This window comes from Phasianus colchicus, chromosome 8 (genome assembly GCF_987193195.1).
Source record: "Phasianus colchicus chromosome 8, bPhaCol1.hap1.1, whole genome shotgun sequence".
NCBI lineage: Eukaryota > Metazoa > Chordata > Aves > Galliformes > Phasianidae > Phasianus > Phasianus colchicus.
The window spans coordinates 14077561-14096918 of record NC_143443.1 but is presented as its reverse complement, the minus strand read 5'-3'; the positions used below and the strand labels follow the sequence as shown (position 1 = coordinate 14096918).

The 19358-nt window shown below is 34.0% G+C and overlaps 1 protein-coding gene across 8 annotated transcripts in view; it reads right to left on the bottom strand.

Annotated features, from left to right (window-relative positions):
- Window positions 1-19358, bottom strand: part of KCNMA1 (potassium calcium-activated channel subfamily M alpha 1) — a 446296-nt gene that overhangs the window by 88393 nt on the left and 338545 nt on the right. For 7 of the 8 annotated variants that reach the window (XM_090144990.1, XM_090144991.1, XM_090144985.1 and 4 more), the window contains exons 17-18: window positions 17288-17374; window positions 14406-14482 (exon numbers count right to left, since the gene is read on the bottom strand). In XM_090144990.1, coding sequence (XP_090001116.1) covers window positions 14406-14482; window positions 17288-17374 — 164 coding nt within the window. Of the gene's footprint in view, window positions 1-4569; window positions 4744-14405; window positions 14483-17287; window positions 17375-19358 lie in introns of all 8 variants that reach the window. The other variant, XM_090144992.1, reaches the window with a different exon arrangement.

The following is a 19358-nucleotide window of genomic DNA, read 5'->3' as shown; positions in this document are numbered from 1 at the left end:
TTCAACAATTCCTTGTTGTCTTGGCTACCTCAGCAGGTAGCCAAGCAGTAGGTTAGTCTTACTAACTTGGAAGCACATAATAAAGTTCCTGCATCCAAGAGGAGGAAAGACTATATTGTCTTTTCAGCCAGTGTACAATCAATGAACATACGGAAGTTACAATTAAGAAATATACAAGAAAATTAGGCTAAACAAGTTATCACACTAAAGAAGAACAGATGGAAAGTTTACCCTTATCCTACGCTCACTGAGAAAACTCCAAGAGGAGCGATCTCCAAAAGAGATTCATTCCCAGTGGTAGTCAGCTCTTAAATGGGATCTAGGAAAGGTGAAGCCAGACTCCACCCCTCCCAGTAGCACAGGTGAATTGCCTTAACCTGTGCTTCCAGGACTGACTCATTCCTTGCCTCAGGTGATCAATCAGAGGTTCAGGCCATGATTCAGCAGTTCCGATACAGCCAGAAATTTAGGAGTCCAGGATTTCATAGTCAACTCATTTAGAAAAGCCAAATTATAGTTATATAGCTGACACATTTTAGACATATTGACCAATGTCTGTGCTTGTCATGCTAATGATTAATTCCCACTAAGTCATCAAATCTTTGGTTAAGTAACATAGCACTTCAACTCTGGTTATGGAATTTGCTTCTTTAAGTTGTAAGGGCACACATACAGGGTCTGCATTGTTCTATGTAGCACAAGACAGTGAGGCAGGTAGAGTATTCTGTGACTTGGATTGCTAGCTACTTTGACAGACATAGCTTCATCATGATATACCAGCCATGGCTTAACAATCAGTATACTCAAAAATATTCCCCCAATCTTACTGAAAATAATTTTAAGACTTTGGAGAAAGACTCAGCAGCTAACCTGTCTGTCCTGTATAAACCACTTGATAACACTAGAATTGCAGATGGAATAGACATTTCTAAACTGGGTTTGGTTTACAGGTATATATACGTATACTTTGGCAACTGTCAAAAGTTGAGTTTTCTCCTTGGTATCCAAAATTTATCTTACTACAGTCTTTCTTCCCAGATAAGATGGATAGGAATTTGGGCTGGTCCCTGAATTAAAAAAAATATAGTGATCATTAGCCTTTATTTTATTTTTTGCTCTAAAAATATATTTACCACAGTCACACATACAGCACATGCCAAAACTTGTTTTCTTACAAGTGAATTAGATATGCCTGGACCTAATTTCAAGAATGTCCTTCCGTCTGTGCTTGGAAATCAAAATTCCTATGGCAGTGGGCACAACATAAAGACTTTGAGGGCTTGAAGTTTTGCCATTCCAGCAAGCCAGCCATATGGTGATGCAGAAACACAGAAATTAAATGTTTCAGGTTAAGATTCTGTCGGTATCAATTAATCATTTGAATGGCATCTAAGATTTGGCAAAGATCTAAACAGAGACATCATATTATTAGTAACATAATTTCACTTCATAGGCTACCCCAGGTTTCCCAGTGGCTGAGTGTCCCTCTACACTCTAATTCATGTGAGTCTGCAATAGAAAATATGCTTCGACCATTTGCCTGCTGTTTATGCAGCAATCTACCAAAATGTGGAAAAAAAAAAAATGTGCACATCAAAAAAAAAAAAAAAAAAAATTAAATCTATTTACTCAGATTTTCCTGTTTTGCTGATTTTGCTTTTGTTTGTTTGCTTTTCCAAAAAGCTGTCATTAAACTCAAAAGCTATTTTAATGCAATTATATTTAGTGAAAAGAGGATTTTCATTCACAGCAAATACCAACAATTTAATATTATAAAAGAGAAACTCATTCACAGTGGGAAATATTCTGCAAGTTTACTTTCTCTACATTGTCAACAATTAACACTAGATCCCATGCACATTATTGAATATGTAAATTGATATTTTCTACTTGAAATCAAATTCTTACAATATTAATTCTTGCAAAAACTATTTTCTTTTTTTCAAATAGTTTAATACAATGTTCTGATCTCATTTTCCTTAAAAAGAAATGTCTGCTTTTATAATCAAAAGGAAAAGAAAAAGAAAAAAAAAAAAAAAAGGGAGAGGGAGAAATGCATTAAGTGATTGTAGAAGCAAATCAACTCAACCGGGGCACCACGACCAAAGCAAGCCCTGTAATAGTATAATGACCTTTAATGAGTGTCTGGGGAAACAATACAGTCCTAGCATAAAAGACAAAGGGCAAAACCCATCATGGCTCCACTGACACTAATTTAAAATGATTTTCAGAACAACTAAAGAATGTAAGAGAGGTAATCTGATCCACCAATCTGACCTCACTTTGATTCTGGGGCCATGCTGCTGCCATTTCTAATTGTCAAACACTCTACATTTCACATCTGCTCATATTTAATGAAAAGCTGACTCTCACCACCACTCTTTGAGTTAACTAGCTCTGTCAAGATGGGCATCATACAACCCCTGTGCACTGCAAAGAAAACAGAGTGATTTCTGTTGAAGCAATGCCAGTGAAATTTTGCATGTGTATGTATACTTTTTAATTGGAAAAGAAAGGCTTCTGCTGGCTTATAAAGAGCATGAATTGGTATTGATTTTTGTACTTATTATTAACAGTCAAGGGTGACTAGTCTCAAAAGGGGAAGAGTGAATTCTCTTCTGATTTGCTGGAGTGATGAAGGGGGGAAAGGGCCCTTGAAAGACAGGATGGTAAAAATCCTCAAAGTTGTCAATACCATTTATCCTTCAAAATATTACACAGATTTAGCATGTTTCCCAACAGCACTGTTTTTGATGGCAGTAATACCATGCAGTGAAGGTTTTTGGCCCAGCTAGCAAGAAAATAAAAAATGTTTACTTTTACTGCCTTAAGTGAATTCAAAAGTCTTAAGTGAATTCACAACAAATTATGTTGTGTTTTTTGTTGCTTTTTTTTTTTTTTTCCTTGCCAAACAGTGCTAATGGCAGAAATTTCACTTATCTGTAGGGGACTTACTCATTTATCCCCATCTGGTAGCTGTTAACACTCACATTGGGACCCAACCACTTAATCTCTGTACTAGTCTGCATTAATGCAAACAATACCAGACACTGTTACAGAGGCTGTTAGGTCATAGAAGTAACACTGCCTGCACTAACTCTCAATCCAGGAAAGTTTCAGAGTCACTGTTCTTAACAAACAAGTATGATTTTCTATGTTTTACTCTTAATACAGAGCTCTCTGAAGGATAAAAAACTCCTATAAATTGGAACAATAATTTCAAAAGGCTCTTCCCTTGAGAACTGCCACCAAATAGATAAAAATGACATTCACAGTGCTCGTACACATAAACAGAGAAGATTTCTGCCAAAATTCCTACGAAATTCTATTAGAATCAATTTAATTGATACAGTCTTCAGACATAAAAATGATAACAAAGATCATAGTATTGGTATATACACCACATCTCTAGAAAAATATTCAAATGTCAAAATAGCTACAGCAAAGTCATTCACCACATGGACTACACATTGCAATAAACTTAAGGCATCAAAAGGCAACCAGATGCATAATCTAACCAACTACGCAATGTTCTTAATAGTGGAAATTTGTAATGAGTTGTAATGTAAAGTGGACATGCTTTCTCATTCAAACTCCTAAAATTCCTTCTGAATAACCTGTCAGTTTTACTTTGCATTTGGTTAGAGAAAGCAAAACAAACACATCCAAAGATATAGTTCTGCCTGTAATGGATGCCTGAAGAGGATAGGAGAGTGAGAAAGATCGCTGCTTAACAACCTTTCTCAGCAGTTGGCATCACACAGATAAAGGAAGCTCTAGAACCTCTATGGCTTACCTGAAGAATTAACGGCTACACAGAGTTCTAATTTCTCTCTTTTCCCCCTCTAACTCTAGTCTTTCAAAAGAGCTTTTGGAGCATATTCCAGAATGGTACTGTCCTGCTGGACAGATTTTGCTGCTAATTTCAGACAGTTTGCATTACAAAGTTTCCATCAGGTGAGTCCTAAAAAATATCACTACAAAATGTAAATCAATTTTAGTGAGGTATCTGCAGCATCAATATTAGATGGAAGATCCTGCTTTATTAATCATAAAGAGCTACAAACCTAATTAAAGATAATGGTAGCAGTCTAAACTAGAATGTCAGCTACTACAGCTAAGCAGTTAAGTTGTATCCTGTACATTTATTCACTGACTATTGTATACTCCTATGCTGACTGTACTATTGCATTTGCCCACTTAGCATGTCACAGATTTAGACAAAGACCTATTCCTCCAATAACGCACATATTGGTTAATAATTAAAATTTATATTGTGTGAATTAAATTAAAAAGATATCACCAAACTGCACTACTAAGGTCCTGCAAGCTATTGCAAGAGCATGCTTCATAAAGAGCACAAAAAGCAAAATAACAAATTACATTTTTCATATTAAAAATAAATAGAAACAGAAATATAAATACAGAGCTGTATTAAAATTTGGTTTTGAATTTTTTAAAAAGCATCAGCCCAATAAAACTCACAGAATTACAATGTACGACACAAGACGGGGATGATACCACAGACACCACAGACATGGAACAGCATGTGTTGGTGTTAAAACTTACAGGCACGTAAACTGGTGGAGCAATCATTAACAGAGACAGAAGAAAGTGGGAAGGCTCTCTCAAGGGTGTCCATGTTACTATGTACACTGCCTGACATGCAAGAGCAGTCACGCTCAGAGCGTCCGCAATCAAAACAACATGCCAGTTTCATTCTCTTGTAGATGGACATCTTGGCTATAACCATGTGTTGGATGGGAGGAGAGGAAGAGCAGCAGGTTAATGGCAAGGTTATATATATAACAAGGCAGCTGGAAGGTAATTTAAGGGATTTAATACAGGCCTTAGTTTATGTTAACAGTCTTGACCCAGGAAAAAAAAAATGCAATGATATTATTGATAACACTTTGGCTGTACATTAAAAGTAGGGCAAAAGATAAATTGTTCTTTATTTCTCTTCAGTCTCATAGGGTGACCGCAGACATATGGAAGAATTACTGATTACACTCAAGTGTTTGGATCAAAAAAGAGCATAGTATAAGCAGAAAATCCTGAGAATATATTCTTCCCTTGGCACAATTAATACTGCTGGGCTAAAATGAAACAAACATACAAAATTGATGATTCATTAGCTGATTTTGGCCAACTCTGCTTCATATTGAAGTTGAAAATTTTCATATATATGTGTATATATATATATGAATATGCATGTATACACACACAAAAACACACATACACATATTCTTACACACACACATATACATGTATACACATACATACATACATATACACATATATATATTTATCCTCAAACATATGCTAATAACTGCTTTGCATTAAACTGTGCCAAGGAACTCCTTTATTGCAATAAATTACACATTACTGAAGAGTTACGAGATGTGCATAAAATTTTCTGAAAATTTGATTTCATTTCCATTGCATCTTCAGGAATCCAAATTAATCCTAGACAGAATACCAAAATTTGCTGATATAAGTGACACAACTAATAATGGCAAATATGCTTGACATTAAAATCAGTTCACAAATAAGGCATCACCAAAAGCACACAGAGCATTGGTACACTGAAACATACTGAACCAATCCAATCACTGGCATGCTTTCTGCTCCAACAGTTACTGAGTTTGTATAACCCAAGAAGATTGAAAAGTAGATTGAGAACCAAATAACTGGACATATATTTAGGCACCGATTCCAAATGGATTTCCAGGTTGGAATAGACAATTTATGTCCTTTAGTCACAGAAAGGATATTCTCCTTATTATGTATTTCTAGAAGTATACAGCATTCTGTTTTATAAAAATGCTGTCATGTAATTATCTTCATACAAATGCATATGTTACCTCAGTCTCAAGTAAATTTAAGTCTGAAGAACTGCAAAGGCCACTTAAATTGCTTCACATGTTGCACTGAACCAACACTTTTGGTAATGGTTTAGATTGAACTGACTCAAATTATGCTAAAAAATAAAAAATAAAAAATACAGAACACCAACAGGCAAAAAGAAAACCTTAAAAGTAAACGTAGTAAAAAGGTAATGTTTCTCTGGCCTGTGCCTTCAGTTGAAGATTGAATAATGGTAGCAATATTAGATTTTTACTAGTTTCTTCTTTTTTTTTTTTTTTCCTTTCCTTTTTCCCAGTTTTTTAATGCTACAGTCACCAGGGAAGAGGGATTGTAATTGTTCAAATGGGTCAAGTCCTGTTCTAAGGCCTTGATGACTTGCCATACAATATTTGTCAAGCAAGGGTAACATTATGATTGTGGAAAACAGGCATTGAGGGAGATGAATGAGTGATCTCTTCAGCAGCGACTCCATTCCTCTAAAACTTTGCTCACATGACTACTGCCATGTTCTTTCAGCATCCTAGTAGAGTTATCTTAGAGCTGTTCAAAAAGTCATCATGCATCATCAGCCTTGTTCATTGCATGGTACATCATTTCTCAGAGCTTGGCTTTTAGTAAGATTTCCACCGCAGCTTTTGATGCATTCACATTCAAACTACACAGAAAATTCAAAACAGCATTTGTTTTCCCATAGTTTCCCTCTCTCTAACTTTTCCCAACATATTCTTTAAAACTGAAAAGTTGGGCAGAGAAAAAATGTTACCAGAAATATGGGAGTACTTTCATTATGCCTACTTTATTATTTTCATTTTAAGGAAACAAAAGAAAAATAAAGAGCATTTATGAGATATACTAACAGTAGGTGAGGGAAAAGGAAGGCCCATTTTGTTTTAATTACAGCTGTTTTGAAAGACATTTTTAATCAAATGCTGTAAGCAAAAGACACTGACCAGATATTCTCAGCTGCTATGCTATTGGTTAGTAACAGTCCCTTGTTTTCATTTACTTGAATCCATAACTTATCAACAGTCAATAATAGAAAAGGTCATATTTATTAAAATTAAAAAAACAATCATCCTTGATGGCAAATGAGATTGGGAAAGAAAACTTTTTGTACCATTTTCATCAGACTTAAACCAATGAAGTTGGAAATTTAAGCCCATCTGTTCAATTGGGGAGGGAATCCATGGCACTTCTCAAAAGTAATGCCCTTTCAGGGACTGTTTTTAACTATTATTGTAGTTGTTCTGGAGATCATGCATCATTTTAATATTTCACATCATTAACATGCAGGAAACAGGCTTGGACCTGGAAATATAAGTAGCAGATATGACTTGCCATAAGGCTTTCAACCAGTATATAAGCAACTGCATATCAGAGCAATACATTTTGTAAAAAAAAAACATGCTGTTACTCTTCATTCATTTTAAACAGTCATTGTTACATTCACACCAAATACAATACTTATTTTCTTTTAAATAAAACAAAACATGGGTTATTATTGTTAGGGATGAATAATGACAAGATCAAAGACAAGACAGAAATGGTTTCAAATGGTTCAAGCCACACACATACCATTCCTATTAAACTTTCATAAAAATTAACGAAAAATGGGTACCATCAAAGAGACAGGGGGACCTTAAGAACAGCCTCCGGGTGTTAAATTCATTTGACACCTGTAGCACCTGCATAAGAATCATCTCATTTCTATTCATAGAAATGTTACGGAGATTGAATAGAACTGTTATGTGCAACTAGTAAAAATGTAAGTTGGGACATAAAGTAAATTACTTCCCTATTTCCAATTGAACAATAAATGGATAAAAAGGAAGAACAGATCCTTCCACTTAGTATTGATCACAGTTCCCTAGCATTTGTGAAAATATCAGGGGAAGTAATCATGGACACAGAAATTAGACTACTTAAATGATTTACTGACAAAACAAGGCCTATATGGATCAGAGTAATTTTCTGAGTTAAGAGCAAAACAATAGCAATAATTGTTAGTTATTTATAAAAACAAAGAAATACATGAAAAACTTTTTGTTGCATTTTTTTCTCAAAAGGTAATGTCCCATCATTCCAATAAGGAAGAAACATGGCTTAGATGTCTACACTTCTAGGAATATCTTGTTTTCTGATCTCAAAAACTCAGAAGAGTCTAGTCAACTTTTCTAGATTGTCTGGGGCTGATGTGTAACTTAGAGTTCACAAACAGTAGTGGGAAACATTTCCAGTTGCAAAAATAAGCAAAGGAAGCTGCAGTTTACTGTCTTCCTAGTATATCAAGAAACAGCTCCTTTGTTAAAAAAAATAATAATAATAAAAAATAAATAAAAATAAAGCAGAACGAAGTATCCCTTCATCTTTGCTGATTATTATTATTATTATTATTATTATTATTGTTTTAACTGTACAGGCTACTCAATTCTAATATTCCACCCATCACTATTTTTTCTTGTGAGCTCAACGGTAACAAAAAGTAAATCTAGGAGGTCATCTAGTGGTTCTCTATGAAACAGCAGCTGGTTAAGAAGAATCAACTGGAGCTTTCTTGACCAGCAAATGGTTCAAAAACAGTTCCACTACACTTAAGAATTGAAATGTATACAGTATCATTTCAATTCTGCAAGTTCTCATTATCCACACTAAGAGTAAAATAACAGGAGTATTAAAGGAAGACAGGACTGATTTGATGACTTTTAAGGATGCTGGTTAGCATCAAGAGACAAATCTTTAAAGAATTTCCCTTAGCAATCTCTACTGAAAAATACAGCAGCATTTCTTAAATTATTTTTCACAATTTATTTTCTCTTAACACAACAGGCAAAGCTATCTCTTCATTATTTAATTTTTAAAGAACAACTTCAATACCACCAACTCAGCTTTTTCATTATCTTGCAATTTTTTTTGCAATCAAAGGCAATTTGTCAGTTGCTTGTGATAATATGTTACTGCTCTTTCTCAAAACTGTACAAACAGAGGACATTTTGCCCTCTTCAGTAGCTAGAAGAAGTAATGTTGTATTTATAGACTAACTCATTTCAATATTCAAATATCACTGTGAACTTATCTTAAAGTATCTCAGCCAACATACTCTCAGAGCAAGCTGCATTTCTGAGCAGACAGAAGCTCTGACTTCTTTTTTATCAATTTCTGCAATTGCTTTTTTTTAAATACTTTTTTTTTATTATTATTATTTAGCAAAAAGAGCTCTTTTATTTGTTTATTGCTATTTCTACTAGTTTATGTGGTCCAGAAAGGGCTCAATACAGAAATGTATTTAAAATTAATACATTGCAATAAATAGATCCAAATTACTTCCAGTGCTTTGCCTTTACATCTACAGATTCATTTATTCAAATAAATTAGTTCCTTTCTGGTTTGTAAACTCTTATTCTGCTGTCCTGCCTTGATAACCTGCTTTTTGTATGTGTGTGTGTGTTTGTGTGTTCCCCAGCTTTTTTGAGAAATTTCTGTTCTGTGTATAAATAATTTCTACTACAATGTGGGGAAGGGGAAAGGGGGAGGGGGGATCTCATTTCTTTACTGTAGCAATGACATCAAAACAGACAAAAAAGAAAAAAGTAATGCTAACTATCACAAAGGCCACCATAATTACAAGATGGCTGACAATATATCATGCAACTCCAGGAGTATCAAATTTTTCTGGATTTTTGCAAGATCCTATGGTGTGTACAGCTGAGAGGTGAAAAAATATCACAGTCTGGATTCAGATCTGAAGTGTTATCAGAAAATAAATTCATAATGTCTGGTGAAATGGTGAAAAGTCTCATAGCTTCACTTATTTAGAATAGCTGCAGTTATATGGTATAGCTACCAGCCTCAATCTGATGCAGTAGTGAATGCTTTATTGCACCTATGAAATACCTGATCCCTCCTGCTGTTTGAAAGAACAAACCCTATAATTCTAAAACTGCAATACAACCAGTATATTTTTCATAGTTGTCTTTCTAGAAAGTTTAACTGTTTCCATGTCCAAACTGCTGTGTTTATTTAAATTATCTTGACTGTACACACTAAAAGTGGCTGGTGAGAGCCTCCACTGATTCTGAGCACTTTGAAGTGGTCAGATTTAGATTGATGTGAAGTGGTCTATAAACTTCATATTCTATATATAATAGTAATAATATAAAATTTTACAGCTTAGGTCCTGAAAAGGCAATGTGGCTCTACCCATGTAATTATTTTCATAACAAGCAAAACTGTTATAGCTGGGGAAAATGATCACTGTAGCTTGTTTGCTATTGATGAAAGCTGTATCCTTACATATTCAAAGTAAAACACACATTTAATTCATTGTCTGGCTTCCTCCCCCCCACACCTTTGTTTTTGACAGTGGGGAGAAAGGAGTTGAATAAGGACAGTAGAAGACTGCTGTTCTGTCCCTTGTGTCAGCTATGCAGTGGAAACCAAGTACAAAAAAAACTGAACACAGATCTGACAATGAATTTGGCTTAATCAGGCAAACAATGCTATAGTGCTAATTACCCCAGCCTAACCGATAGCTCTGAAAACTCATGAAATATCTCTAGGATCATTTCTCAGAAATGTCACTGCCAAGATCTCCTTTTCAAATAGGGATAAAAGACAAAGTTGTGGAAAAAAGGAGCAAAAAGTGGAAGAGGGGAAAACTGCTGTATTTTCTTCAACGTCACCCTAATCTCCGTGGGTGGAAATGATGAGAAACTTGTGGGTATGACGTCACTGCTACATGCAACATAAATAAAGAAAATAACCAAAATACTGAACAAAAATACTTTCTGCTAGAGAAAGACAGGTTGGACCGCACTCTGGGCTACAGGGAACCCATTTTTACTCACAATAGATCACTATCAGTGTGCAGTTAAAATATAGTACGGGCCGTGTTCCAAGGCAGCAAGAGGAAAAATAAATCAAAAGTTTGTCAATTATCATAGATTATAAGAATTTCCTTCAAACACATCAATGTACACAAGATATGTCCTTTCTGGGGTTCAACCCCTATTGTTCACAGCAAGCACTGTCACTGGAAAAAAATATATACAGAATTAGACCACAGTTGTTGCACAGAATGAAAGAAACAGGAGGAATAGGTCATCCAGTTCAGAGATTTCATCCCAACGTGGCTGCATTTTATATAAATTTATACATGTATTTGGCCCCTTGCTGAAAAATCTACAGTTAAATGCCATAGGAATGAGATTGAAAGCATTCAAGAAATATGTTAACAATCTGTGAATAAAATTTCCACGCAAACATTTATCTGGACATGACATCAGCATTCATATGTTATTCAGGGAGTGGGATACGTAAGGAGAAAGAAGGGTGGCAGAAACTGCAAAAGGAAAGCAAGGTTACATTAATTATCTGTGGCCTCATGGAAACGTACTGAACTTCTCTGAATTATTAATATTAGGCCTAACGGGTTTGGACAAATAGCTGTGTAGATCAAACTCATGTTTAGACCCCAATATCAGAAGTTAATGTTCAGATAGTTCTAAAATGATGTGCAACCTCAGATGCATTACTAAAAATGTGGTCTTCCAGTGTCACAGGAAGCTATGTTAATTAAAGCTACAATAAGTAAGATTTCAATTTAAAGAAGATAATCTTTCATATTCAGTTCACCTGAAAATGTCAATATTTACAAGCAGCCCCCTTCATTTCATCTTACATGTTTTCCACATTCATCTGTCACAACGTGCTATCCTGCTCACTAATGAAAATATCTATATAGGACCACATATTTGCATATCATTATTTTTGTTGTCTTTAGAACTTTAAAGCTTAAGTGTTGATGGATCAGTTGACAGTTTCCTAATTCAATGGAGAAAATATTTATTAGTGTATGTTTTGTTATGGTTAGCTTGCAGTTTAAGACCAAAAAGTTTGTGTAATTTGCAGATGGATAACACAATTAAGATTTTCAAAAGTGGTAAGTGATTTAAAAGCTAAAACTAAGGCATTTAATGTGAATGATAGTCTTTACCTTAAGACTTACCTTTTAAAAATATATACCCAGTTCCATAAAAGGGATCACTAATTGATCCAAAATTACAAAATACTGTTGAAATTTTTCATTTATTTATTTATTTATTTATTTATTTATTTATTTATTTATTTATTTATTTATTTATTTGCTGACTGACAAAACTTTAAAAGCAAAGAAACTGCATTATTCCTAATAGTTGTGAACCCTGTGTTAAGTGGAAGCTGTTTGCTATTATCGTGCCTCTAACCATATGAGTGCAGGGTAGAGGTGGGGAGGTCAGATGGGAGAGACAATTAAAGGGAAAACCAATATTTTGCTGTCTTTTGTTTCTTTTTCACCTTATTGAAAGGATTCCCTCCTTAGTGCTTAGTCCTCACTGCAACAGCTCTGACAAGTCTCCTTCCTCAGCCTCAGTAAATCTGTCATTTGGGCAGTATCTCCATCTGTTGGACCAACTGTCCATTTTGGGACATTCCACACTGGCTTACATAGAAGTTGACACTCTCACCTCTCTATGGCCCTGCTGCTGGTAATGAATCTATTGTCCTGGCAGGGTCACAGGATGCCCCATTTTCTCCCTGATTTCCTAGTATTGAGGTTATGTTACTGTTCGTGCTTTTGCCCTGTGTACCATGAATTCCTGATTCCTACCTTCTTGCAACATGTAGATCTCCCATTAAACACCAAATTTTCAGATTTTTCTCTTTGAAACAGCACATTTGAAAAGCATGCAGAATGTGAAGGAGTAGAGAAGAGCATACAATTAAATAAGTTGGTTTTTGTTTGTTTGTTAAGAATTAGGCAAACAGGTAACATATTCCTAAGTGTTGTGTAAATTGGGGGGCAAGGGGGAAAAAGAGATTGGCTTTTGAAGTTACTGTCACCCTGCGGCATCTGAAACTTGCTTTACCAGAACTTGCTCAGCAGTCTCATTGGCTTTGGCAGCAGTTCAAAGATCACATTCTCACATGGATAAACTGTTCTTGAACAATATGTTAAGCAATTTTTTTTCCCAATATGTTAGGGCAGTACATCCATTCCTTCCACATCAGGCATGCTTTCCATGCGCTTTACTCTCCTTGAAGCTACCGAGAGGAAATTTCCATTTTCCATCAAGGCCTCAGCTGTTTTCTCTCAATTATACTACTTTGTTTCGCAGTTCTGTGGTTTGGTTTTTTTTGGGGGGTGTTATTTGTTTTTTTTTTGTTTTGTTTTGATTGTTTTTAGAGGAGCTTCTTAAAAACGCATGACATATGCTTTTCTTTTTAAAATCCATAGAATTCATCCATTTCAGCTCTTCCTTAAATTTAGATAAGGTCCAGCTTAAAAGCCTTATTGGCTTCTTCCAAAACAGTGCAATGATGATGCTATGAATGAGCTCACTGAATGAATAAATATGGCAGGTTTTTTTCCTCTTAAAAGTACTGGTAGGATACGTTCAATCAAACTCTTCTGAGATGTTTCAATTTACCTAGTCAGTTTGTAATGACAGTTTCTCCACAGCAAGATGGAATGGAATGCACATAAATATTTGTGCACCCATTGAGAGAAGGAACTCTAAATCCTTTTGATTTCAGTATTACAAATATTCATGAATCAAGCACAACTATGTCTAAAACGACAGTTCCTGCAAAATATCTTCAAAAAGTATATCTAAATGGAATAATAATTTCTATATATTTATAAAAGTAGAAATGCAAAATCGGATCTCAATTTCTAACTCAATTAGTTCTTTACATACAGTTTTCCAAAGAATTGAAACAGCAGACCTAAGAATGCAACTAAACCAAATGCTAGCATTTCAGCTATGGAATCTATTGAATGAATATGTTAAAGGCACCAATCTTTAATTTTTTCCAGACAATCCCTTTCTCCAGGAACTAATGATTTATTTCAATAATAGCTTAGTTCAATAGTTACAGTTTAGGTTAGATATTAGGAGGAAGTTTTTCACACAGAGGGTGGTGATGCACTGGAACAGGTTGCCCAAGGAAGTTGTGGATGCCCCATCCCTGGAGGCATTCAAGGCCAGGCTGGATGTGGCTCTGGGCAGCCTGATCTGGTGGTTGGTGACCCTGCACATAGCAGGGGGGTTGAAATTCGATGATCATTGTGGTCCTTTTCAACCCAGCCTATTCTATGATTCTATGATCTTCTTGTACAGAATAGTATTCAGCAAGGAAAACAAAAACTCTTTACAGAAAACTATTGGAATTACTGGATTTCAGCATGATATGAATGAGAGCAGAATTTCACTGTTAGCTCATTTTTAACTCAGAAACTTCCACAATTATATCTAGCTAGATGAACTGTTTAAGTTTTGTTAGCTTTGGACCCTAATAGATTTTTTAATGAAGAAACGTGTAAGTAGTATGAAATTTAATAAGAATAATTACAAAATGTAAATGGCACTTTTATTGCTGTGAATTTATTTTTTATCTTTTCTGCACCATTGTGTGAAACATGTAACTGAGTGTACAGTTGTTCTTCAAGACTAAATACTTAATGAAGAGAAGGGAGTGATAGAAATATTACTTACGCCGTTTGCAGCCACACTTTTTTATCCTTTTGGGATCTGTGATGTCATCATGGCAGGCCTTGCAGTAAAAAAATGCCCTGAAGAGACAGAATGGAAAAACTGACACATTTCTTAATACATACAAATGAAATTAGTCCCACATTTCATCTTGTTGCAGTATCACATTAATGAAACATGCCAGTGCTAATTTCCTTTAATCTTTGTAACTATTTAGATATTTAAAGTAGGAAATATTTGCTTCAAGACCATGAAATTCAAACATAAGACTTCAAATTAGTGTTTCTTTTAATATACTTGAAACGTAATTGGGAGAACAGATGATAATTATGACAGAGTATATCTTTGCAGTTGTCTTTCATCTTAGAAAAATGGAGCATCCAATGAATTTTGCCAAGAATGTGAGTGTGTGTATATATATACATATACGTATATGTATATACATATTTAATGAATTCTCTGTTCTTATCAATATATCAGATACTTTCTTTTGGAAACACCATCTAACACCCTGGGCCAGTTTTTCAGCCCAGTCACAAGTTGGAAAGCATCTTAGATAAAATGAAAGACTGTAAAGTGATCGATGTGACAATACGTCAGATGTATGATTTATCCCCCTCCAGCCCATTTCCCCCTCCCACACCCCCCCAAAAAAGAGAAAACCTACAAAAAATTAGTAAGTTTCTATAGGAATATATAAATGAAAAAGCAGATATAATCTTGCTTCAGATTAATTTTTGTCTTTTATATTTGGTGTTAGAGCCAAATTATACTCTTTTTGAACAGATAAGAAATCAACGTTTCTAAGAAAAGCATGTAATTAATAATGTAATTAATAGGTTACCATGTGATATTCGTGCTCATTAACATCTACTCTTGTATTAACATGTCACTAATAGCTGAAACACAAAGAGAACTAAGGTAGAGGGAAAAGAGTAAAAATTTGATTTTGCATAAATATAACAATAAAATTCCAGTTTAATAAATATGTATCTGACTGCTCTCAGATGAGTTTAATTGTGCCTGTCAATTCAACATGTTGCATAAGGCTATTGTGACACACTTCACAAGTATCACGTAGGTGGCCTGTAGCAAAACAGTTACAGTTTACCAATATTTCCACTGGCATAATAAAGTAAACATAGTTTTTAACCTGCTGAAATGTCCTGGTACATATCCTAATCAAGATGTGTTAGTTCCATACATATCTTTCCCAACCTTCTCCCTTTGCATGCATCTCAATACAAATTCACTGCAAGCTATCATTCTATACCTGAAATTTAATCATTAGCATATTTTAAAATTCCATGATAATTTGAATTTCAGCCATTTGACTTACTTGTTTTCATCATATTATACTTATTATCCTTTTCACTTTCTTTCCCTCTCAAAGACCTCAACTTCAGAACATTCTTTCTGACTGATTCACAGCTCAAAAGAGTGTAATCAACACTTTTCATAATTGGTTTTGTTAGTTGAAACATATCTGATAATGACTTGCTTTGCATAGAAGAGCTACAGAATGTGGCAAGGAAGGGAACATGGGTCTAAACAAAGCTTTTGCAAAAAGCCTGGCAGAACTGGGAATTCCATCTTAGCATGTTATTAGATAAAACATGATAGACAAATGATGGGCAAATTCTTTCTGAACACAATACTAGCAGTCAACTGGTCAAAAAAATTATATGTCAGGTAATTTATGTGAAATAAGTCTGAAATAATTTCATAGGAGATTGTAAAAAGCCCTATAAAATGAAAAAGCCTACCAACATCACAGGAGTGTGAAGACTATATTCAAATGGATAAAAGCAAAAGAAAAGAAAAAACTGTATGCTGAAAGGCAGTGTATCTGATCCAATATGGGTTGCAAATACTCTAAACTCAGTGCTAGAAATATGAAAGGATAGAGGTATTACTGTGCTCTTATTTGTGCTTTGGCTACACAAAAACTATATTAATTGTTTCAACAAAAATATCCTTCAAATTCTCAGCAATTTCATGATTGTGATGTTTTGACATTCTTTATATACTTATAACAAACATACATTACTTAAATATTACTTTTCACATAAGTTTAGGACTAAGCAAATGTCATCATTTAAATATTTTTATTATTATTATTATTTTTAATTCAAGGGACATAAAAGAATTATTTATTTCAAACACTACTTTCTCACATTGCTATTTTATTTCTTCCAAGCATTTTATACCCTAACAAACCAGAATAAATATGTTTGGCACTAAATAAAAAACCATAAAACTCTCATCAATCTAATGCAACTATAGTACATCTAACTACAGTGAACCAGTGAAGCTGTCCTTAATAGTTGCAATATATTTCAAACAGTTTTATTTGTATTTATTTTTATGGGGACATAGAATACGTAGTTTCAGTAAAGAAAAATTAAAAGGTCATAAATATTAATTTGCTAATGCAGTTAGCAAATAAATACACTAGCTTGCTCAAATCAAGTATTTAATAGATTGCATACAAACAAGAAGTATTTCAAACCTGAAACTTGGACAAAACTGTCAACCCAGTTCTATCTCAGAGAAATTTCACTAATTACTTTATAGAAAGAAATAGATCAGTATGTTACATTTTCTAGTAAAATTCTGAAAAATAACCTCTTATTTTCTTCACATGCTTGTAAAATTATTTTAGTTCCCTGACATTTGAAATTATAGTTAAGAAATTTGTATGCAGGATCTCAGGGAAAGGTAGTTTCATTAGTTTATCAACTCAGTTTTCCGTGAATACCTTTCAACATATTACAGTGAAAATCAGTTCACGTGTTCACGTGTTTACACGTAAAGGAAAACAAAACAAATTAAAAAATTAAATACTGTATGTTTAAATTTAAAGATAGAAATATACGAATTACCTTTTTACTTCTTTGGCATCACTTGCAATAAAGAATCCTAAGGTACCTTCTTGAATCTTGACATGGTTTCCAGGATTGATTAATATACTGCTCAGTGAAACAAAAGCAAAAACAAAATAATAAACTTTAATTACTTTTATTGTAATGTTCAAAACTAGCTTTATTTTATTCTACTGTAGGGGACCCACTAGTTATGAAAGGCTGCAAGGAAATTTTAAGCCATTTTTCTTTGAAATTTCCAATCAAATTACAGTTTTTACACGCCATCATTTTTACAAAATCTTTACTTTGAGACATTCACATGCCTTCTCCCAGAATCACATTAACTGTTTACATATGTATTCTTATGTTTTTGCTTAAGTATGGATTATACAAAATCAACAAAGCCTCTCAGAAACATGATGTGTGAAGCTGAGTTTTTAGATCTCTTGCTCTGTCAATTCAAGATATGGTGAAAAGAACAAACAACCACCACTCAAGAACAATACAAAAAGCCACTCATGAAGGTAAACCCGTTTATGCAAATTTTTGCCAATTTCTAGTGATACAGAATGTTAATGGGACCCCTATCTGGACATAAAATGTTATTGTTTAAAATAATAAATACACACATACACTCAAGGGGAATGGTACAAGACAACCAGTCACGATAGCTGAAAAAACATAAAATGAATTTAAAAAATTTTTAAACACTGCTATGTAGGCATGGAACAAAAGAAGAACAAAAATAAACCCAACCGCACTGACAAAATAGCCTCAATTAAGTATGATGAAGGAAATTATGAACTGCTATCAAGAAGTGAGATATTCTGTATCTCTTTATGAAATATTTTTTTTTTCATGAAGATTTAACTTTTAATATTAGCTACGGTAATTCGCAAAGTACAAAGCTATATATCCATACACAGACAGAGATGTATATTTTCCTATACCTTTTGCTATTGTGTAATGTAACTAAACTTTGACTTGATAAAATTTAAAACACTTTGTCAAAAGCTCTGTTTTTGTATTTTTTTAAACTTGGTCTTTGAAAATCACAGTAAGATAACGTGTTACTCCATTTTATAGATGAGTTACTAATGACTCAATTGAGTCAATATGAGGTAAAATATTTATTTATTTAGGATACCTACATCTTATTTTTATTAATATTTAGCATTATATATCTTTTTATACAGTTTCTTGGGACTTCTGCTTCAAGTAGAAATGCACAGCAATAGGTTCCCAAAGTAATCAGAGATCACCTGTAAAAAGTTTTGTTTAAACTGTCACACAGTTTTCCTATGGCAGGAACAGAAACCAGTTCTCAAAGTGTTTACCCAGATATCCTTCCTCTTCCTTCATTCACAGTTTCAAACTTTGCAATCGTTTAAAAGGAGAGAACTAAAGAAAAATTGAATACATCACCGCAGAAAGCAGATCCACAGCACATTTCAGTAGTATTGCAAAAAATGAAATGTGATAATTTAAATGATGTCTACAGTATAATGCACACAGGTAAGTGGATATGCATTAAGACTGCACAGCTGAAGTTCACATCTTTTTCATTTCTTAGTTTATTGAGCTTACTGGTTTTGCTTGCAAAACAAAACATTTATTTATTTATTTATTTTAAATGCAATTTCCCAGGTTTTAAATGAAATATAGCTGACAGAAAACAAAGGAAAACAGAACAATCAAACAAAACACAAAACTAAAACAAAAAAACCATGTGTTTATATGAAATAAGTCTCTGAAGTCACAAATACATTGGAAAATTTAGATTTCGTGGACAAAGTTTTGTCACTTGAGTCAATGTACGAAGCCAAAGCTTTCTGGCTGTTCCAAGGACAGCTTAGCAGGCTGCCAATGAGGCAGATTAGACGTGCTTAAATGTTCTCTACTTGGACACTACCAGGAAAAAAAAAAAAAAAAAAAAAGAGAGAGATTGAGAATTGCCGACATATAAAGCCATGAGCCCAGGTAAAACCAGGAAGTGATCTTTTTGCTAATAACTCTCTAAAGTCCTTCTGCCAAAATATTCCATCATCTCCTTAAATTTACCTGCAGTTATGTCTCAAGCCTTTCCTCC